General features: G+C 45.8%; 2 protein-coding genes across 4 annotated transcripts in view; one reads left to right on the top strand and one right to left on the bottom strand.

Annotated features, from left to right (window-relative positions):
* The window catches only part of LOC136692722 (centrosomal protein of 95 kDa-like), a 25,068-nt gene extending 7,847 nt beyond the window's left edge, over positions 1–17,221 (top strand). For 2 of the 3 annotated variants that reach the window (XM_066666342.1, XM_066666341.1), the window contains exons 5-21: positions 487–565; positions 1,628–1,746; positions 3,522–3,751; positions 6,137–6,203; positions 6,314–6,378; positions 7,916–8,118; positions 8,407–8,524; positions 9,384–9,498; positions 9,583–9,761; positions 10,067–10,159; positions 10,448–10,607; positions 10,941–11,113; positions 11,240–11,314; positions 12,211–12,363; positions 12,700–12,846; positions 15,077–15,148; positions 15,879–17,221. In XM_066666342.1, the coding sequence (XP_066522439.1) occupies positions 487–565; positions 1,628–1,746; positions 3,522–3,751; positions 6,137–6,203; positions 6,314–6,378; positions 7,916–8,118; positions 8,407–8,524; positions 9,384–9,498; positions 9,583–9,761; positions 10,067–10,159; positions 10,448–10,607; positions 10,941–11,113; positions 11,240–11,314; positions 12,211–12,363; positions 12,700–12,846; positions 15,077–15,148; positions 15,879–16,055 (2,225 nt within the window). In that variant the 3' untranslated portion in view covers positions 16,056–17,221. The remainder of the gene's footprint in view (positions 1–486; positions 566–1,627; positions 1,747–3,521; positions 3,752–6,136; positions 6,204–6,313; positions 6,379–7,915; positions 8,119–8,406; positions 8,525–9,383; positions 9,499–9,582; positions 9,762–10,066; positions 10,160–10,447; positions 10,608–10,940; positions 11,114–11,239; positions 11,315–12,210; positions 12,364–12,699; positions 12,847–15,076; positions 15,149–15,878) is intronic. The other variant, XM_066666343.1, reaches the window with a different exon arrangement.
* A 4,393-nt stretch (positions 17,222–21,614) lies between these two features.
* The window catches only part of LOC136691891 (E3 ubiquitin-protein ligase SMURF2-like), a 53,740-nt gene continuing 52,854 nt past the window's right edge, over positions 21,615–22,500 (bottom strand). The window contains exon 20 of the mRNA XM_066664814.1: positions 21,615–22,291. Coding sequence (XP_066520911.1) covers positions 22,192–22,291 — 100 coding nt within the window. The 3' untranslated portion in view covers positions 21,615–22,191. The remainder of the gene's footprint in view (positions 22,292–22,500) is intronic.

Here is a 22,500-nt window from a genome sequence, read left to right as displayed (position 1 = left end):
TCTCTTTCTGTATCTATCCTTCTGTCTGTCTCTCTCTATCCCCCTCTGTCTCTCCCTTTCTGTATCTATCCTTCTGTCTGTCTCTCTCTCTCTCTCTCTCTCTCTGTATCTATCCTTCTCTCTCTCTCTTTCTGTATCTATCCTTCTGTCTCTCTCTCTCTCTCTGTCTCTCTCTTTCTGTATCTATCCTTCTGTCTGTCTCTCTCTCTCTTTCTGTATCTATCCTTCTGTCTCTCTCTCTCTCTCTCTCTCTCCCTCTCTATCCCCCTCTGTGTCTCTCTCTCTCTCTCTCTCTCTGTCTCTATCCCTCTCTGTCTCTCTCTTTCTGTATCTATCATTCTGTCTGTCTCTCTCTCTCTCTGTCTCTATTCCCCTCTGTCTCTCTCTCTCTCTGTGTCTCTATCCCCCTCTATCTCTTGACTGCATTTCTTTGCCTTGTACTGAGCAATGACAATGAAGTTGAATCTATATATCTGTCTGATACAGGCCTCAATGGTGTGGTCCACACTAATGAAACACAGGAGCCTGATAAAGAGGAGGGAATCTCCCAGACCTCCAGCTCACAGTGAGTAACCATACATATATGTGAGATATCTATACACACACACACACACACACACACACACACACACACAGAGAGAGAGAGAGAGAGAGTTGCATGTCAAATTGTGTGCCCTAAAAAAAACAACATTGTGTTTTTTAATGTTTGACGTGAAAATTTGTAAAACTTTAAAAATGAACATAAAATGTGCTCTGTGCAAAAGATGTAGAGCATGTGTTAACCTTGGAACACGAACCTGCATCACAACTAATTACACCAGGGCTGTCCAAACGTAACAACCTGACAGTAAAGTTATGAGGTCTTGTATTACGATCGTTCTCTATCCGTGACAGTACACACACGGGGTTAAATATCCTGCCGGCTTGATCAACAGTCATGTGATTATCAAGAGTCATGCAGAATGAGGAAAGAGGAACAGTTGTGGTGTGTCTGGGCACACTTCCTGGTTCTTTTTCATGAGTTGTGATGTTTAAAATGTCCTCTCCCACAGCGCTGGAATAAGATCGTTTGATCGTGCTTAGCGTTATTTCATAATCAACGTTTATTACTTCTGTTTCATCTCAGTACATTGTGTAAACCGTGGCCCTGTGTTGAGCAATGGCTAGAGGCGTATTGATCCACGCGGTGCTGGTCTGTGGAGCAGGGGTACTCTGTCCTCTGGGGGGTTTGATACAACATCAGAACTTCAATGGCAACCATCAGCTCCTCACAGCAAGGTTCCAGTATCTAGAGTAAATTCCTAACAGTAAATAGTTTCTAATCTACTACTAGTTTCTGGAACCTTCCTGTGAGGCTCTGATGCTATTGTTCCTAGTCGTATGGGATGAAGCACTTCTTCTAGAATGCAGTTGAACCAGTCTTTTAAGGTGGCGCAGCTCTTTACACTGTGAGTCATCATGCATGGTGTGGAATGCAAACAACAGCGGGAGGTCATATTCACGCTAACGTATTCAGGCAATGAACCCTTCTGGAGATAAGCATGTCGCCGTGGTTATGAAAGTCGATCTCTCTGCCGTCTTTTATCGTAATGTTTCCCCCTGTTTTCTTCTCCTTCCCTTGTTCCAGCTCGGCTGTCCCGTCGAGCAAACATTCCCTCCATTCCTGGAACGGAGCCGAATCCGAGTCCACGACAGAGCTGATCCGATTGGGCGATTCTGCTCGTACTTTCACCATGAAGCCAGAAGGTGCTCGTCAGCTTACGTTGCTGTCATTTTAATTTTTGATCGTTTTGTGACAGGGCTTTATTTATTTTTCGGAATGCTGTTTAATTAATTTACAAACACAACAAGTGCATTTCATCAAAATTAACTCATAATTTAAAGAACCTTTTCTAGTTGTGTATGTCATATTTATTTATGGTGAATATTTATTTCTGTAGATGTTTCTGTCAGTGAGAATTATGTGTACAGGGGGTCCTTGACTTACGACGTTGATCCGTTCCTACGTCGTGTCGTAAACCGATTTTCGGTACTGTACGTAAATAACATACTGTAAGCACCAGTAGCGGATGCTGGTCTTTCAAGGAGGGGAAGCTCAATTTCGGCCTCCATCATAAAATGTGTCGGTTTATTTATATGTAAATTCAACCCTCCGTTCCTTTTCAAGAAAATGATCCGTGACCCTGTCGTACCAACAAGGCGTCTTTTCCAGGGACTTGACTAGTGTCCTCTCAATGTCCAGCAGAGCTAGGCTTAAACGGCCTTGGCCCATGTGAAGTGTGTCCGCCTGTGAGTGCTTTGTGACGGTGGAGGGGCTCAGCAGCACCCGCTGGACAGAAACTGTGATAGAAGTCAGAAAGAGTGATAGAAGTCAGTCTCCAAACACAAGCAGCTACAAAAAACTCCACCAGAAATAGAAGCTCGATTTGTCACTAGTCGTTTTTAACAAAGAAAATGCCGCTAAGAGGTTTAAGAAAGTGTCCGGTTCAAATCAGAACAGAATGAAAATGTAATGCTCCCACGGATCTTTACACCAAAGGATCGCTGATTGGCTCATTTCGCTGTCAATCAAAAAGGGATTCAGCCTCAGACAGATCATCCAATCATCATGCAGAAGCCGAGCGTCTGGGCCAGCCGAGGCCAGCCCAGAGACCCCCAGAGACGCTGAGCGTCCGATGGGCGGGACAAAGCCCAGCATTTATCCAATGACTCGTCTCATTTCGCTGCACTTCGCTGCTTCGCTATTGAACTCTGTGGCGCTCAGCGTCCTCACTGTTTAAAGCACTGTGAAGCTGCGGGAATGATTGAGAGGAAAGCCGCGTCTTTACCAGTGATAAGAAGCTGATTCTGAACAAAAGTTGAGCGCGTTGTAGTGCATATTTATTCAATGACATGTACACACAACAGTATATATTTGATCACTTATTTTTAACATTTTAGGGGAAGCTGAGCTTCCCTCGCAGTCTTAGAGCAATCGCCACTGGTAAGCACTTATCCTATCCTAACACTTATCCTCTTCGGTCCCGAGCTGCGTAACCGTGTATTCTTCCGCCGCGCCGCGCACACCAAACATGAAGTTCACGTTACGACGTTTACGACGTAAAACCACTTAAACAAGGCTTTATACAGTAAATGGGAGATGTGTCGTAACCATGAAACATCGTAACTCAGGACTGACGTAACCCGAGGACCTCCTGTACTAAATTACAAGATGCTTTCTTAATGCCATCTAGAGCTGCGACTCCTAAATTGGAACACTTAGCAGCTCCATCTTTCCTGGGCTTGCTACATTAGTGTAGACATTGCTCTTTTGGAAATGAGTTTCCAGAGTGGTATTTTTGGCATCAGGTGTTTTTTTTTTTTTAGGATCTTTATTCTCAATGTGTAGACCAGTGATTCTGGGCTTTCACTCAGGATTTCTCATTAGCAGCTAAATTTAGAGCGTTACTAGGAAAGTAAAACACTCTGGAAAATCACCTAAGACCCCGTGAGGTACTGATTTCTTTGTGTTTTTCTCGCAGTATGTCCTCACACCCTGTCCATGCTCCCTGGGTTCACAGCTGAAAAAACTGATTCTCGTCCTGGAGGCAGTGGTCCAGTTGCTCAGGCCACTCTACTGCGAGAGCCACTTCGATCAGCCGTCGCCCTCCAGCCGCCGAGCCAGACCACACCCCAGCGACCACAGAGACTTCCAGCCTCTCCCTCTGACCCCCGCACACCCCCTGCAGCCCAGGAGAGTGCTGTCAGACCGGTAAGAGACTGATGAAATATTTATTCTTCACCTTCACCTTTCGGTTTTCCTTGTGTACATAATGTATTCTCTCCTTTTTTGTTCCCACATTTTTATATGTCCTCCTTGTTCTTTTTTTGTATTGCTTATTTATTGTTATTGGGGATGAACTCTTGAATCTGTTTGGTCTAGATACAGCATGTTTAAAATATAGAGGGCATTTGCTTAAAGTCATGTAACCGTACATTTACCTGAGATTCCACAGCTTGCCCCAGCATGTATAACACACACACACACACACACACACACACCACGCCAAATCTTGAGTCTCAGCACCGTTAATAGCTAGCGTCATCACCATGGAGATTCCCAAAACACACACCCCAGGGCTTCCCAAACACACACCAGCGTTTTTGGATGTCGGCCTGGTTTCAACAACACAAAACTGAGCGCTTGAGCTCAGTGGAAATCATTTCAGGAGCCTTTAGATGAAGAGCTCCTGGAGTTTCTCTGAGAGAAAAGACGTGGGGAGTGTAAGAGAATGTAGGTGTAGGTTGCGGATGAGATCATTGTGTGGTTGCTGAGTTAAAGGCCCATTGAATTACATCATACTTTCACTCAGGAAGTTCCTCTCCTTCAGTGACACACAAAAGCCTCTGAGCTGAAAGGGCAGGCCTCTGACTGCTGTTTGAATAAGCAAATGAAGAGCAGAGAACAAGGTCATTACTGAAGAATATATCCAGCAGTGTGCAAATGTTTTATCATGTGAGGAAATGAGTTCAGTGTCCTGTTAGTGGCGTTTCAGTCTTCTAGTTTCTTAGTGTCCAGGGTCCAGGGGTTGTGGGTTCCAGCCCCGATCCGTGTGACTGTGTGGAGTTGTGGGTTTCCTCCGGGTGACTGTCTGTGAGGAGTGTGGTGTGTTCTCCCTGTGTCTGCATGGGTTTCCTCCGGGGGAGTGTGGTGTGTTCTCTCTGTGTCTGCGTGGGTTTCCTCCGGGGGAGTGTGGTGTGTTCTCTCTGTGTCTGTGTGGGTTTCCTCCGGGTGACTGTCTGTGAGGAGTGTGGTGTGTTCTCTCTGTGTCTGTGTGGGTTTCCTCCGGGTGACTGTCTGTGAGGAGTGTGGTGTGTACTCTCTGTGTCTGCGTGGGTTTCCTCTGGGTGACTGTCTGTGAGGAGTGTGGTGTGTTCTCCTTGTGTCTGCGTGGGTTTCCTCCGGGTGACTGTCTGTGAGGAGTGTGGTGTGTTCTCTCTGTGTCTGCGTGGGTTTCCTCCGGGTGACTGTCTGTGAGGAGTGTGGTGTGTTCTCCCTGTGTCTGCGTGGGTTTCCTCCGGGTGACTGTCTGTGAGGAGTGTGGTGTGTTCTCCCTGTGTCTGCGTGGGTTTCCTCTGGGTGACTGTCTGTGAGGAGTGTGGTGTGTTCTCCTTGTGTCTGTGTGGGTTTCCTCCGGGTGACTGTCTGTGAGGAGTGTGGTGTGTTCTCTCTGTGTCTGCGTGGGTTTCCTCCGGGTGACTGTCTGTGAGGAGTGTGGTGTGTTCTCCCTGTGTCTGCGTGGGTTTCCTCCGGGTGACTGTCTGTGAGGAGTGTGGTGTGTTCTCCCTGTGTCTGCGTGGGTTTCCTCCGGGTGACTGTCTGTGAGGAGTGTGGTGTGTTCTCCCTGTGTCTGCGTGGGTTTCCTCCGGGTGACTGTCTGTGAGGAGTGTGGTGTGTTCTCCTTGTGTCTGTGTGGGTTTCCTCCGGGTGACTGTCTGTGAGGAGTGTGGTGTGTTCTCTCTGTGTCTGCGTGGGTTTCCTCCGGGTGACTGTCTGTGAGGAGTGTGGTGTGTTCTCTCTGTGTCTGCGTGGGTTTCCTCCGGGTGACTGTCTGTGAGGAGTGTGGTGTGTTCTCCCTGTGTCTGCGTGGGTTTCCTCCGGGTGACTGTCTGTGAGGAGTGTGGTGTGTTCTCCCTGTGTCTGCGTGGGTTTCCTCCGGGTGACTGTCTGTGAGGAGTGTGGTGTGTTCTCCTTGTGTCTGTGTGGGTTTCCTCCGGGTGACTGTCTGTGAGGAGTGTGGTGTGTTCTCTCTGTGTCTGCGTGGGTTTCCTCCGGGTGACTGTCTGTGAGGAGTGTGGTGTGTTCTCTCTGTGTCTGTGTGGGTTTCCTCCGGGTGACTGTCTGTGAGGAGTGTGGTGTGTTCTCTCTGTGTCTGCGTGGGTTTCCTCCGGGTGACTGTCTGTGAGGAGTGTGGAGACTTAATGTTACAGTCTACATTCTGATAAATGCTACTCGTGTGCTACAGTGTTTTCAGTATGTTTTTAATACTCTGGTGTGCATTATTATAAATATTTTATGGTAAAATACACTTGTATAGAAGCTCAAATATATACAAACAAACTTTCTATCCAACCAAGTCTCCTGCTTTCTCAACAGAACGGTGTTCCCCACAGGCCACAGTGTGATGTTCAGATTAACGGGACTCTGTCCACTGCTTCTCCTGGTGAGGTCACTTCTCGAGCTTCTTCATTTTGTTTAAATTACGTCATTTTATAATATACAAGCTGGTGCATCCCTGTTATTTGATCGTGTCTTGTCGTGTGTCGTGTGCAGACAGTGAGAGGTCTGTGCCCGCTCTGAGAGAACCACACTCTGAGGTTCCAAAAGGACCAGTGGAGGTAGGACATTTTATTCCACGTTGCTTTTCAAAGGACTCTCACATGTTTCCTCTCTGTGGCCCACTCTTCTTTTCAATAACATTTAATGTTTTTCCATGGGGTAAAAACCCCACAGTCACGTAATCACTCTGTCCATCTTGTGTCTGCTGTTAAAGCAGTTTTTCCTGGTTTTGGGAAACTTTCCAGTAATTACCAGCCCTCTGCATCCTGGTGGGGTTCCTTTACAGAAAGAGCATACAGTGATGAATGTATACTTCAGTACATGAACGTGGATTATTTTCAGCGGGAACATGCTTGACGGTTGTCATACTTCTGACTGACCTGGGTTTCACTCTGAAATTCCCTTCAATTTAGAGACCACTAAATTAAGAAAAAGAAAAGGTTTTTACTTAAAAACTACATTTTAGAAAGCAATTTATTGACCAAATGTAATTAAATGTAGTTAGATTTTCTCCACCATTTTTTGAAGTTATTTTTTATACTAGTTTACTTTCAGACTCAGAGATTCTTGCAAATTATTTTATGAAAACAAACATAACATGAATCACTAGATTCTCTTTACACAGCAACTTTTATGCAATTTTAAGAGATTTTTAAATGACTTGTTTTGTTGATAAGTGTATTATTGCACATGATAAATCTTCTATTAACTAATTTATTAATCAAAGCGGCACAGTGGCACAAGAGTTAGTGTCGCTGTCACACAGCTCCAGGGTCCTGGGGTTGTGGGTTCGAGCCCCGATCCGTGTGACTGTGTGGAGTTTGGGGTGTTTCCCCCGGAGTGGTTTTCCTCCCGGTGACTGTCTGTGAGGAGTGTGGTGTGTTCTCTCTGTGTCTGCGTGGGTTTCCTCTGGGTGACTGTCTGTGAGGAGTGTGGTGTGTTCTCCCTGTGTCTGCGTGGGTTTCCTCTGGGTGACTGTCTGTGAGGTGTGTGGTGTGTTCTCTCTGTGTCTGCGTGGGTTTCCTCTGGGTGACTGACTGTGAGGAGTGTGGTGTGTTCTCCCTGTGTCTGCGTGGGTTTCCTCTGGGTGACTGTCTGTGAGGTGTGTGGTGTGTTCTCTCTGTGTCTGCGTGGGTTTCCTCTGGGTGACTGTCTGTGAGGAGTGTGGTGTGTTCTCTGTCAGTCACCCAGAGGAAACCCACGCAGACACAGTGAGGAGTGTGGTGTGTTCTCCCTGTGTCTGCGTGGGTTTCCTCCGGGTGCTCCAGTTTTCTTACCACGCTCCAAAAATACACATTGGTAGGTGGATTGGAGACTCAAAAGTGTCCGTAGGTGTGTGTGAGTGTGTGTCGCCCTGCGAAGGCCTGGCGCCCCCTCCAGGGTGTGTTCCCGCCTTGCTCCCAGTGATTCTGGATAGGCTCCGGTCCCACTGCGACCCTGAACTGGATAAGGGTTACAGACAGTGAATGAATGAATGTAAAGATGAATTAATTTCTTAATTAGATTCCAAAAATTGAATAGCGATCTGTCCTTGTTTCTGCTGGAGCATTCAGTTTGTGTGCGAGTGTTTAGTGTAAATGTGTTCTGCCCCCTCAGGTTGGTGCTGAAACCTCTCGGAGGGTTTTCTTCCGGACTCAGCCGGATGTCCTAATGCTCACCCTCTCAGACGAACAGAGTCAAAGAGAAGAGGTGCAAACGAATGGCAGAGAGGAAGAGGAAAGTGAGGAAGAGCGGCCACACAGCTCAGGCTCCTCTTCCGGGAGACGCAGGAGCTCCAGAGCCCGGAGGTGGAGAGCAGGGTAAAGAGGAGTGTAAACTAAAATGATTATACTTAAAAATAAAATTGCACACGCAGAACAACTGAATTATACTGAAATGAATACATGGGGCTGAAAATAGACTTATGGAAATACTTAAGAGCTGGGAGAGTCGAGGAAATTATGATCCTGTGTGGACCATTTTTGTGTGAATTATTTCTGTGGAAAAAGTTTTCTTGCACAGACTTTTTCTCTCTCTCCCCCTCACTGACATTACTTTGCATTCTCTCTCTCTCTCTCTCTCTCTCTCTCTCTCTCTCTCTCTCTCAGACTTGTTGAAGAGGTAGAAGAGCCTTTGTCAAGGCGGAGTCAGAGGAATAGACTTGCTGAAAAGGAGTTGCAGGAAATGTCTGAGAAACTTTCCCGTCGCCTTGAGGAGCTTGACCTGGTCAGTGTCAGTGCAGTCCGACCCCAAAGAGCTGTCACAACAACAGCACAAAACACTTATTGTGCAGTGACCTCTGCTACTGAATCTCAACAAACGTAGACTAGAGGGAAAGTTACGTTATTAATCGCCTCAGGACATTGATTCTTCCATTTTAACCTATCCGTGTTACTGAACACACATACATAATAGTGAGCAGCTTGTTTAGTCACACACACAAGGGGCAGGAAACCCACGCAGACACAGGGAGAACACACCACACTCCTCACAGACAGTCACCCGGAGGAAACCCACTCAGACACGGGGAGAACACACCACACTCCTCACAGACAGTCACCCGGAGGAAACCCACGCAGACACGGGGAGAACACACCACACTCCTCACAGACAGTCACCCGGAGGATACCCACTCAGACACGGGGAGAACACACCACACTCCTCACAGACAGTCACCCGGAGGAAACCCACGCAGACACAGGGAGAACACACCACACTCCTCACAGACAGTCACCCGGAGGAAACCCACGCAGACACAGGGAGAACACACCACACTCCTCACAGACACTCACCCGGAGGATACCCACTCAGACACAGGGAGAACACACCACACTCCTCACAGACAGTCACCCGGAGCGGGAATCGAACCCACAACCTCCAGGTCCCTGGAGCTGTGTGACTGCGACACTCCCTGCTGCACCACCGTGCCGCCCCTAACGAGCATAAAACATTGCTAATTGCAAAAGGCCAGAATGCACTGAAAACACATTAAACTAGTGGTTTTTAAAGGAAAAAATACTGATATTTGTGGCACTCTCCATTCATAAACCTGTCTCATTCATACACTTGTGTCCCTGCGGTACAGATGCTGAAAAGAGCTCTGGGAGAGACTGGGGAAGAGCCTAAGCCCCACGAGGAGGATAAACGCTCCCACCACAGCGACAGCGTCATGGAGTGCAGGCGTACCCCCAGACCCACGGGTGTGTACTACATCTACTGCTCTAGAGGTCGTATATTAAGGTCCTTTTCCTGCTTTTTGATGTCTTCCTTTGCTGTCTACACAGATCCAGCTGGAGTGGACCGACCTCCCCGTCCTCGCTCTCTCTCTCCCTCCCCTCCTCCAGCACGCCGTTCCCTACAGAGCCAATTAAACGCCACTCTCCTCACAGACTCGCGACCTCACGCCGCACAAAGCTCACGTCGACCGCTCCAGGACGACAGAGAACAGCAGAGGAAAGGCCAGGTCAGGAAGCAGATATGGGAACCTGGACTTGTGTATCAACATTTGCTTAAACGATTGATTAAAATCACACCCGTGTGTCTTTGGAGGGGGTGGCCAGGACTGAGGATTACTGTGGGGAAACTTTTAAGTCTGTTTTACCCATTATTATAAGGCTTGTACCTGGTTTAACTATGAATACAAGATGGAATATCGAGCAGTATCATCTAATAACATAACGACCAGCTCAGTCATTTTCTCCATCACACAGCTGTGTTTGTGGAGCGGTTTCCTTTGCAGCATTGTGTAATAATCCTATCGTCCTGCAGATGGTGGCAGAAGCATATAAGGCAGAACTGAAAAACCTGGATGACCGACAGAGAACAGAACTGGCCGTTGAGAGGCTTCGAGCACAGGAGGCTGTAAGAGCACCTATATATATTTACGATTTTAAAAAAACGATTGATTATTGATTTATTAATTTATTTTTGAGGCCCCAGTGAACCGATGGCTGTGTAGAATTATTTATCAATGAACTCGCTATGGCTGACTTGCCTCATTCATTGGCCTTGTCACCCCCTCAGCTCTGCACCCCCCCACTTTGGAAACCCCTGTATTAGTTCACGAGTACAGAAAAATAAATCTTGGTGCACAGCCGTGTCGTTAAAGCCACTATGTCTCAGACTCTCTGTGATGTGTGTGTTGTGTAGGAACGTGAGTACAGAGAAGCTATCCGTAAAGAAGCCAGCCGTGTTGTGAAGTCGTATCAGACCTCAAACAGGTCTAAATCAACGCTCTCAAACAGAACGTCCCGAACCAGACCTCCATCTACCTGCAGACGTCAGACGCAACCTCGCAAAACAGCGCCATGTAAGACTTTACGTTCGAGACGTGAGGGAGGGTCGCTCCTCTCTTCTGTTAAAGTATTTAAAATGGCTTCTAAAATAAACAAGGTGTATGTTACTTGAGGAACAGTATTAGAAACTTGCCTTTGTGATTCTGTATTGTGAAGATTATTTACTGTAAAAGGCAGCTATAGTCAGGAAAGTCTTTCCAGTTTGAGAAGTTTTTGTTTTGCCACAGATCTAGGATTGCCGTCTTATTCCATAAGCTTTCATTTAAAACCAGTGTGATATTTTTAGTAAGTGCTCTACTACAGTGAAAAATTCACATTCCTGGACCGATCTTGTTTCTTTTTTCCAGTGCGAGTGAAGGAAAACGATTTGTTACCGACTCTGCTGGAGGAAAACCCTCCTCTGCCCTTCTCTTCTCAGACCCTCTCCTCCATGTGGAAGAAGCAGCTGCGGCAGGTCGATCAGCTCAGTGCTCTGAACAACCAGCGCAAACACACACACTCCACCAAACTCTCCAACCAGGTCTGAACCCACACATTAAAACTACACCGCAGTGTATTCTTTCTCTTTTAAAAGACGTATTCAGACACGTTTGTTTTAGTGCAGCGCTGTAGATGAGATGTTAATTAAGCTTCCTGTTTTCTGCAGGTGGAGGAAGCTCAGAAAAGACATGATCTGCTCATGGAGATCATTCGCAAAGAGCAGGAGCACAACCGCCGCCTGGTGAGAACACACACGTGCAGACTTGTGTCTAAAAATAATGCCTAACATTGGTCATTTTACAAAGCAGGAAGTTGTAATTGAAGGCAAAGCAAGTTTATTTATAGAGCACCTTTCATACACAAGGGCAATTCAAAGCGCTTTAGTCAGAGTCATAAAAAGCAGTTAAACTAAGCAAGAATTGGGGGGGGGGGATCAATTAAAATGTAGAAAACATGAGAACACGCCACACTCCTCACAGACAGTCACCCGGAGGAAACCCAGGCAGACACAGGGAGAACATGCCACACTCCTTACAGACAGTCACCCGGAGGAAACCCACGCAGACACAGGGAGAACACGCCACACTCCTCACAGACAGTCACCCGGAGGAAACCCACGCAGACACAGGGAGAACACGCCACACTCCTCACAGACAGTCACCCGGAGGAAACCCACGCAGACACAGGGAGAACACGCCACACTCCTCACAGACAGTCACCCGGAGGAAACCCACGCAGACACAGGGAGAACACGCCACACTCCTCACAGACAGTCACCCGGAGGAAACCCACGCAGACACAGGGAGAACACGCCACACTCCTCACAGACAGTCACCCGGAGGAAACCCACGCAGACACAGGGAGAACACGCCACACTCCTCACAGACAGTCAAAAAAAAAACAATTAAAATGAAGAAAACGTGATTAAAATGATATAATAAAAGAACAAAAGTGCTGTTCCAGGAAAAAAGCAAGGATTATTTTAAACTGAGTTGCAAAGTATGCAATGTGCATTATAGCTTTAAAATATGAAATATGTCAATTTTGTTGTCATTTGATGTTCAGTGAATGGCCGTTTGTTTGTTTGTTTGTTTGTTTATTGGCCACTACCTCTCTCTCGATCACACACCTGTACAGAAGGATTTCCGAGAGCGAATCCAGCAGCAGAAGTCTACGCAGAATAAACTACGTGAGCAGAGGCAGCAAGTGGCTCGGGCTCGAAAATACCACAATGACTACCACGTCCAGCTTCGGGCTCGTCTCCTTAGAGCCCGCACACGTGAGGAGAGGGTGAGACCTACATACATACAACGCGGGCTGTACTTTGTAAAGTCCTTTAATTCTCTTTAAGATATCAACATTTAAGCTCTCATGCAGTCTCTCCTCTATCCCAAGTGGTTGTTATGGTAGTTCAGCATGCGTCTTCACAGCATAACCCTACAGGAAAAGTACATTTTAGGCTGTGGTTTGCTTCCTGTTTCTCTAAAGCAGAATGTTGCTTTTAGTACTCCAGAGGCTGGAGATGCTATGTAATCTCCCATTCGTTGTTAGCCATCCTGCTGTTCCGTTATAACATTGATCGTATTTATAAAGACAGCCAGTAAGTAAAAGTAATTGTGTGTGCAGATGTTCCGGCAGGTGTTTGAGGAGGGTCTGGAGCTGCAGAAAACTCGACTGAGGGAGCAGAGGGCGTACGCTAAAGAACAGCGGCAGGAGCACCAGCGTAAACACCAGGATGAGATCAAGGCCATGGAAAACTATTACAGGGACCAGGTAAACCCTGCTCTGCAAGAAACAAGAGTCCCCCCCCCAGAGGTTTGCTTTGTGTTAGCATGTAAATTAACCTCAGGAATCCTAGAAAACTTGTTTGATTCATTCATTCATTCATTATCTGTAACCACTTATCCAGTTCAGGGTCGCGATGGGTCCAGAGCCTACCTGGAATCATTGGGCGCAAGTCAGGATTACACCCTGGAGGGGGCGCCAGTCCTTCACAGGGCAACACAGTCACTCACACACTCACAACTATGGACAATTTTGAGTCGCCAACGTGTGTTTTCGGACTGTGGGAGGAAACCGGAGCACCCGGAGGAAACCCACGCGGACACAGGGAGAACACACCACACTCCTCATAGACAGTCACCCGGAGGAAACCCACGCAGACACAGGGAGAACACACCACACTCCTCACAGACAGTCACCCGGAGGAAACCCACGCAGACACAGGGAGAACACACCACACTCCTCACAGACAGTCACCCGGAGGAAACCCACGCGGACACAGGGAGAACACACCACACTCCTCACAGACAGTCACCCGGAGGAAACCCACGCGGACACAGGGAGAACACACCACACTCCTCACAGACAGTCACCCGGAGGAAACCCACGCGGACACAGGGAGAACACACCACACTCCTCACAGACAGTCACCCGGAGGAAACCCACGCGGACACAGGGAGAACACACCACACTCCTCACAGACAGTCACCCGGAGGAAACCCACGCGGACACAGGGAGAACACACCACACTCCTCACAGACAGTCACCCGGAGGAAACCCACGCGGACACAGGGAGAACACACCACACTCCTCACAGACAGTCACCCGGAGGAAACCCACGCGGACACAGGGAGAACACACCACACTCCTCACAGACAGTCACCCGGAGGAAACCCACGCGGACACAGGGAGAACACACCACACTCCTCACAGACAGTCACCCGGAGGAAACCCACGCGGACACAGGGAGAACACACCACACTCCTCACAGACAGTCACCCGAAGGAAACCCACGCAGACACAGAGAGAACACACCACACTCCTCACAGACAGTCACCCGGAGGAAACCCACGCAGACACAGAGAGAACACACCACACTCCTCACAGACAGTCACCCGGAGCCGGACTTGAACCCACAACTTCCAGGTCCCTAGAGCTGTGTGACACCACCTGCTGCGCCACCGTGCCGCCCAACTTCTTTGATATCAAATTTAATGTGATTTGATAGTTGTGTGATTTATATTTAATTGATTACAGAAGTGTAATTAAACTCTTTCAGGCTTTCTTCATGGTCCTCCTGCTAAACAAAACCTTTACCTATTTGAGTTTGTGTTCATGCTAACTTCAGAATGTGAATATCCACATTCCCAACACCTGTAGCCTTTTTTTTTTGGTTTGGAGAAAGTGACATTCATACATTAGCAGTCCTCAGATGAACTCAACCTATAGTCTATAACTCCACATATAAATAAATATAGTTATAGGTCCACACAGAGCGAGCCAGTAACGAAGCAGGTTCCGTACGAGCCTGTACCTGTCAGACACTGGCAGCATCTTGCTAGTTGTGATAGCTGTGGGTTTGGTTCCCGTTCGCTAGACTAGAGCTAGACGTATGATTTACAGTGCTGTCTGGTGGAGTATAGAGTTGAGATTCGTCTTTTATTTCATGTGGTACTTAAACACGAGAACAACTATTTATTATAAACATTTATTTTCAGGACTGTTTGAATATTCAGACAAATCCACGTTAAATAAGAGTCATTTTAGCTGAAATCTGAGAGTAGTCCCTTGTCGTCTTAGTGAGGGATGTGCAGAATGAACACAGGAGGCTAAAAATACCGGTGACTGATCCCTCCACTCTCGCCTTCTTTCCACCAGCGGTAACGTGACCGTCTTTGGCTGAGAAAAAAAAAATGAAGGAAAACAGAAAAATGATTGGTGGTTATTTTGGAAAAGACATTAAGATTTATGATGCTCTAGTACTTTCCGTCTTGAGGATCGTTCCATGGGTTACTCATTATTAAACGAATTACACTGCGGCAGCGTGTGTAAAATGTTCCTGCGGGGTCAGGCTTAGATGGTGATGCTTATCCATGAGTCACTCGGTCTTTCCGGCTGGTCAGTCACTGTGTTGGGAAGCTGTAATGGCGGTAGTCTATATACTCTATGTCCAGAAGTGTTTAGACACGATGTGATATTTGTCTCTCTGTGTTCTCTGCAGTTCTCGATGCTAGCTGAAAGACTCGCCCTGGAGCGGCAGGAGATACAGGTCCGAAAGAAAGCCCAGGAGAAGGTGGGTTAAACCTTGCTCTTAATCATCTCCACAGTAAAGTAGCCACGACCACATCCCGCTGAACACTGCAGCATCGTCAGTCCAAAACCTGCTTCTCTTTCCACACAGTAAATCTCACGCAGGATCAAATTAAAGGTTGTCAGTAATTATTAGCGATGCTGGTAATTATTACCAACCCTGATGTTCCATTGTGTCCTGGAGTGGAGCAGTATGAGCTTTGGACATCTGGAGATCGCCGGTTCAGTGCCTGGTGATGCCTCAGCACTTAGAGAGGGTCGGTGAATCGGTCCCGCCCCCTTCTCTCAGCACATGGCAGTGCAGGCGTTAGACTGGGAAACATTGCATTAGCAGCTGTAGGTGAAGAAGACGTTGTACAGAAGGAAGCCTGTGCTTGTCCTCACACTCCCAAGTGTCGAGGGGTTGAGTTCAGCCAACGGTGGAAGTGGAGGCTGCGAGATCCTTCGGTAACCGTGCAGTGAAAGTGTAGCTGACCAGTCACTCCCGTATTTATAAAACATAAAAAGAAAGATAGGGGGCGCTATAGTCAGCAAGGGTCATACTCACTCTGTATTAAATGGGGGACACGTTACTTCAAACAGCTGAATATTGTAGTTCAACTAGTAGGAAAACTAACGTGAAATATCAATTCTGCTTAGTTAGCTTTTCGCTAATTCGCAGGACCACAGTAACGTGAGAAAAACAATCTCCTTTCCTCTGTCTCCATCCACAGGCTCTGCACAAGATGAAGCGAGAGCTGAGGAACAGAATGGAGCGAGAGATCAGCGAGCTGCAGAAGATCATCGTCGAGAACGACGAGGACGATCACTACCGGGACCTGGAGGTGGAGCGGCTGCGCAGACGTGTGCAGATGGCCTCTTTCCAGTACAGCACTGGCTGCACACACTGAGCCAGAACCAGTACCGAAACGCGTCATCCGGGACCTGACACCACCTTCAGCCTTCCCACACACACACACACACACACACTCCCTTAATGAATGTGTATAGGGCACGATGTCTGAAGTTTGATTCTTTAGTTTTACACTGGATCCGTGAAGACTCAATAATGGAAGACTACACCGTACTTTTCCTCACGCAAACCACAGACTTCAATAATCACACATCGGCCTTACGTATGAGTCACACGTGGACTGTACAAAATATATACGTGTAATTATATTTATATTCTAAAAAGAAAAGTAAAATTCTGTTGTCCTGGTAACAGTACGTCACACAGTTTCAGAAACCATTAGAGTCCATTAGAGTTTCCTTAACGACTCAGGGCGGGGCGTATGACGATGTTGGTGCTAATCGTCAGTGTTTTAAACTCATTATTCGGTAGCTATTAGTCTCCAGTGCAAAACGAAAGAAGCAAATTACAGACGCAACAACGTGTCTGATCTAATTTGCATTGTGATTATAGATTAGATGTCTTTGTCTGAGCCGTTGCTATGCTACTGATTGGGACTGTTCATTGTTTTCTTGTGTGTTGCACTCGGGCTGAATTTGACTAAACTAGTGCAATATATATATTTAACTGTTACAATAGTCCCTCTCAGTGCATTGTAGCGGTCTAAGCTCCAGAACTGACCTCGAACTCAGCCCACACCTGGTTTTCGTGGAGTATTTTATTAAAAAAAAAAAAAAGCAGATCCTGATGAAGTAGGGTCCGGAGTCTGATTACGGATCGGACTAGAGCTCTCACACAGACACGCATTCATTCCAAGTGACTCCATCACTGTAACTGTTAACTGCAGCTATTAATGGGAAACTCTGAACATGGCTCTAGGGCACACACACTTTTTTGCTGCTAACAAAGTCTTCCTCCATTACTAAACTGCTGATGGATACATGTGAATCTACCTGTTTTTTGTACTTCTTTCTTTTTAGATTTGTTTGTGTAATAAGAAGAAAACAGCACCTTTCCACCCCGGCGTGGACCACTGAGTAACGCGTTAACGTTGGGAATGATCCTCAATGCCTTTTATGATTAAGTCTGTAATTGCTGGATTGGTCTTCCTTCAATGTGTGAAAACACTGGTCGATTGATGTCATGATTAAATTATTTATTCAATCACACTGTATGAGTTGGGTTTGTTTGCACACACACATCAGGACAAGACCCACCTGCTTCAGTAGCTGTCGATTTTCCAGCTACAGATAAGCCGTGTAAATTAGCCCTACGTTTAAAAACGTTTGTTAAAAATAACTAGACAAGGGCATGTCCTCAGAATGAAGATTTTGAAAAGCATCTGTCCTCCCAGGAAAACAACACCCTACCCATGAACCCCTCAGCAGCGATATGAAAGTGTCAAACAAATAAATACAGTGGAGTTTGAGTTCCTAACTTGTGTTTATTGAGAGTCAGAAAACATGTTATTTCTTACTAATTCAAGGAATAAGGTTTAAAAGACCGTTGGTTGGACAACAACTCTAGAAGCTGCACTTAATTTAATGCAAAATGAGGAAAAGGTGTGTGGTTTTTGGCTGCAATCATTCAATGTACAGTGGGACATCTGTGAACAAATGGCCCAAAGATCCCAAAATATCCAGAAAATGGACTAAATTTGTCAACTTTAAACGGACACTTTGGAGAGGACCCTCCGCTCACTCCGTTATCTGTAGCTCATTTCACTGGCGCTTTTCCAACAATATGGGCATGTAAGGACACCAACGAAAGGTGTTGAAGAGCCTCTGTAACATGGAGGTAAACAGGGTAAGGACACTCACTTCGCCTGTTTTAGTTGGTGTTAGTTAACGTTAGCTTGACTCGCTAAACTCGGTGTCTCAGATTATACTCGGCTACGTAGCTGCATTACGGAGGTTTATAGTGTCGGATGAATTCGAGTTCGACTTCGATCACATTTACAAGAATAACGGTACCTCTACATTTGAGTTTAGCTTATTGCTAGGCTATTGTCATGAATAATGTTGGTTATTTAGCTAGATACTGTCATAACGGTCAGTCATAACGGTGTTTTACCGCGGCGTTGTTCGGCTGTTGTCCACCAGTGACGTCACGGTCGCGTTCGAGAATTTCCGTAGCGAGCTCGGGTTTTTCCGTCAATTTAATAAAATTGTCAGTTTTAAAGCAAATTAAGCTGCTATTTTCATTTTAATTCATACTTATATCTGTCAGTAACTACAATAATGTGGAATATTCATGGAGGTCCATTAAGTGGTGCTTAGCCTTTAAGGTAAAAATATGTATTGTTCCTTTAACTTTCCCATGAGCTTTTATTCACTGATTTTTATACATATTGCTCCTTTAAATCATAACAAATAAATGACAGAGGTCAGAAATCTTCACTGAACAAGCTTTAAAATGGTGTCTAACCAACAAACCCAAACATAACCATCATGTAATAATTATTACAGCAGAAAGCCGCCAATTGCAAACAGCTCAGAGTTTATTGCTCGTGTTTAAAGGCCACACAGATGCAACACTTCCCCGTGGGTGTGTTGATTTACGCACAAGCTCACAACAGCCATGGGCAATAAATACACATTTCCAATGAAAATCTGAACATAATGAAAATGAGCATGTTCAGGAAAAGATTATTTACATAAGACAACACCCACTCTGTACAAACTCGAGCACGAACAACAGGCATTCACGCACTCCTCACACGTCGAGTCAGTAAGATTATAGTGGAACATGCTGGAAAAGCCTGGTACGGATTAAATGTTATACATGGGTCTTAAAGACAGGGTGAACGCTAAGTTAATGCTAACCTCATGATTGTGAACTAGTGGAAGGTGTTAGAATCTGTTAATTTTTGCATTATGATAAAAACTGTTAAAGCTCTTGTCAGAATATGAAAAAAATATATTGTATTAACTTTACAGAGCACCGTTATGAGTATACTCCTCATCTAAAGACTGTGTAGGGAGTAAATAAAAAATAAGGGGCACACATCACTGATAAAATGTCAGAAACAAAGACGTGTAAGGATTCTTTGTTCTCTTTCGTTGCGCACAGCTTTGAAGGAATTCTTCATCCGTAAATGCTAACATGCTAATGCTAACACGCTAATGCTAACGTGCTAATGCTAACGTGCTAATGCTAACATGCTAACGCTGCTGGTTAGCAGTTAGCATGTGCTGGTGCCAGACTCAGACTCGTATCTCACCTCCTTTAAAACACAAATAACCTCGTGAACACGCAGCTTAAACCTTTTCCATCACTCACACATAAAGAGTTGGAAATAAATCCTATAACGACCTGAGATTAAATCCTGAAACAGTTAAGCAAATGTACGAAATACACATTTATACATGCCCTAGGTATACGAGTAGGATTTAGGTTTGGAGAAAAATCTAATTTTGGAAATGTTCCACTTACATTGGATGCAATCAATCAGCTTAGACACAAAAAATAAAATAAAATAAAATAAAAAAAAAACACTGGAGACTCATCCATCCATCCATTATCTGTAACCGCTTATCCAATTAAGGGTCGCGGGGGGTCCAGAGCCTACCTGGAATCATCGGGCGCAAGGCGGGAATACACCCTGGAGGGGACGCCAGTCCTTCACAGGGCAACACAGACACATTCACTCACACACTCACACCTACGGACACTTTCAAGTCGCCAATCCACCTGCAACGTGTGTTTTTGGACTGTGGGAGGAAACCGGAGCACCCGGAGGAAACCCACGCGGACACGGGGAGAACACACCAACTCCTCACAGACAGTCACCCGGAGCGGGAATCGAACCCACAACCTCCAGGCCCCTGGAGCTGTGTGACTGCGACACTACCTGTTGCGCCACCGTGCCGCCACTGGAGACTCAATGTTGAACAATAAGTCAAAGGCCAAGCAATGATTTTTCTATAAATAAAAAAAAATCCACAAAAAACCCAAATAACTAATGGTTAAGCACACACAAACTCACTGTGAAGTTCTGTTCCGTTTTTTAGCTTGTAGTCACTCTACTGTGTCCTGAACTATGTAAGTTAGCTGAACCTTGTGGACAGCCATTTTGTTCAAAACGTTTGCTAAGCCTGCAGGGTTCAGCTCCACAGTTCAGTTTGTTCATTTTTATCACTCTCAGTCATGTCTCTATTGTGTCCTAAACACCATCAACAAAATTACGTAACCTGGGTGTAATCTGAGTGTTGACAAGCTTCATTTACTGAAAAAGCCTTGGGTTACCGTTGATTCTAGAGATTAGCGTTAGCCTCGTCTCACTTTACAGAGGCCTAATCTACAGTGACACGTTTCTGAGACCTTAACTAAGACCGGGGCGTGGTCTAAGTGGTTTGAGAGAAGTGTTGAAGGCGTGTTTACAGAAAAGATGTTACCATTAGCTTTATTAGCATTGTTAGCTTCGTAACTTCAAAATTCAATGGAGGAAAGAAGCAAACGTCGGACACCAAACATGATCGACTACATCAGGGAAGAGCAGAAAACTGTACATCTGATTTTTCACCAAACCATTCCTTTACGCATGATGTAGACTAAACTCTTCAGCTAAACCAACTCCTAACCCCCAGTTCTTCTAAAGTGCTCTGAAGCCAGTCCTGGGGGCACAATGACGCACAAAATCCTCAGCATGTGCCTTTCCTTTCTTTATGAACCTGAAAACCAGAGAGAATTGATCCGAGTTCAAGATCCCTTTTTTTATTGAACCTTATTGTGTTTCAGTGGCAGCACATATCTACCATCACCAGTTCATCTATGAAGGTGCAGGAGGACGGATTTTTAAACGCCATCACAACATTGAGCCACTATAATGGCCTCCATTAGAGGCTTTTGCATATCATGAGGAAAATTCACTCACTCACTCATTCACTTACTCATCACTCAATCACTTACAAACTCACTCATTCACCTGTGCAGTTTTTCCACACACTCACACAGTCATTCACACTTGCACACTTGTAGACAATTTCACTCACTCACTCATTCATACTCATTCATTCACTCCCACACACTCACTCATTCACACAATCACTCACTCGCTCACTCATTCACACAATCACTCACTCATTCACACAATCACTCACTCGCTCACTCATTCACACAATCACTCACGCACACACTCATTCAATCACTCACTCACACTAATTCATTCACTCCCACACACTCGCTCACTCATTCACACAATCACCCACTCGCTCACTCAATCACTCACTCATTCACACAATCACTCACTCACTCATTCACACAATCACTCACTCGCTCACTCATTCACACAATCACTCGCACACACTCATTCACACAATCACTCACTCGCTCACTCATTCACACAATCACTCACTCCCTCACTCATTCACACAATCACTCACTCACACATTCATTCACTCCCACACACTCGCTCACTCATTCACACAATCACTCACTCGCTCACTCATTCACACAATCATTCACTCGCTCACTCATTCACACAATCACTCACTCGCTCACTCATTCACACAATCACTCACTCATTCACACAATCACTCACTCATTCACACAATCACTCACTCGCTCGCTCGCACCTTCAGAAATGTGAGTATATTTTAATAATTTCATTGAATGAACCCCAATCCAAAAACAAACTTTCAAGGTTTAATCGTACTTTTATATCGTGAATGTTTCATAGCAGCGGAGAGAAGTCACACAAAAAAAAAAACACATGGGGTCAAAAACACTTCACTGCAGGCCATCGTTCATAAAGTGACATTAACCCTACGTAAGCCATTGATAAAAGGCTGGTTCCACCATGTGCTCTTTGTGATTAAGGCAGCTGGAGAAAAACGGTCCCTCACGATAAGCCTTTATAAACGTGTGTAAGTTCATGTCAGTTTTTGTAAAAGCCTTATGTAGGGGTCATATGTTTTTATGAATGATGTCGTACAGTGAAGTTTTCCCAAAAAAAACATAGAAAACAAAAAAGGTCGGTTGCTTCTGACTTTTCCTCCTCTTGCTGTATTCGTAAAATCCAAGTCTGTGCGATGACATCTTGGTGCAGCTGGTCGTGTCCAGTCCGCGCATATGTGTGTGTGTGTGTGTGTGTGTGTGTGTTAAAGTCACTCCCACGAGCAGCAGCAGCCCGGTCACTCCACAGCGAAGCCGCAGGTTTCCTCGATGGCCGTCAGCAGCTTGTCGTACAGTTTCTCGTAGCTCTCGTAGGGAGGAATGTCCACACGGTTAAAACTGCGGAGATCAAGGCAGAGGAGGAGGAGTATTACTCTTTGATCTTAATATTCAGAACCCAAAGTACAATACAGGTAATGTTTTAATGGATATTTATTTGTGCGAGTGTCATTCTCTGAACTTCTGTGACCTTAATTAATGTCTAAAAAGACACTCAGTCATCGGCCTAAAGTGGGCGCCAGTCCTTCACAGGGCGACACACACTCACA

The sequence above is a fragment of the Hoplias malabaricus genome, chromosome 3 (genome assembly GCF_029633855.1).
Source record: "Hoplias malabaricus isolate fHopMal1 chromosome 3, fHopMal1.hap1, whole genome shotgun sequence".
NCBI classification, from domain to species: Eukaryota; Metazoa; Chordata; class Actinopteri; order Characiformes; family Erythrinidae; genus Hoplias; species Hoplias malabaricus.
This window is presented reverse-complemented; position numbering and strand designations above follow the sequence as displayed.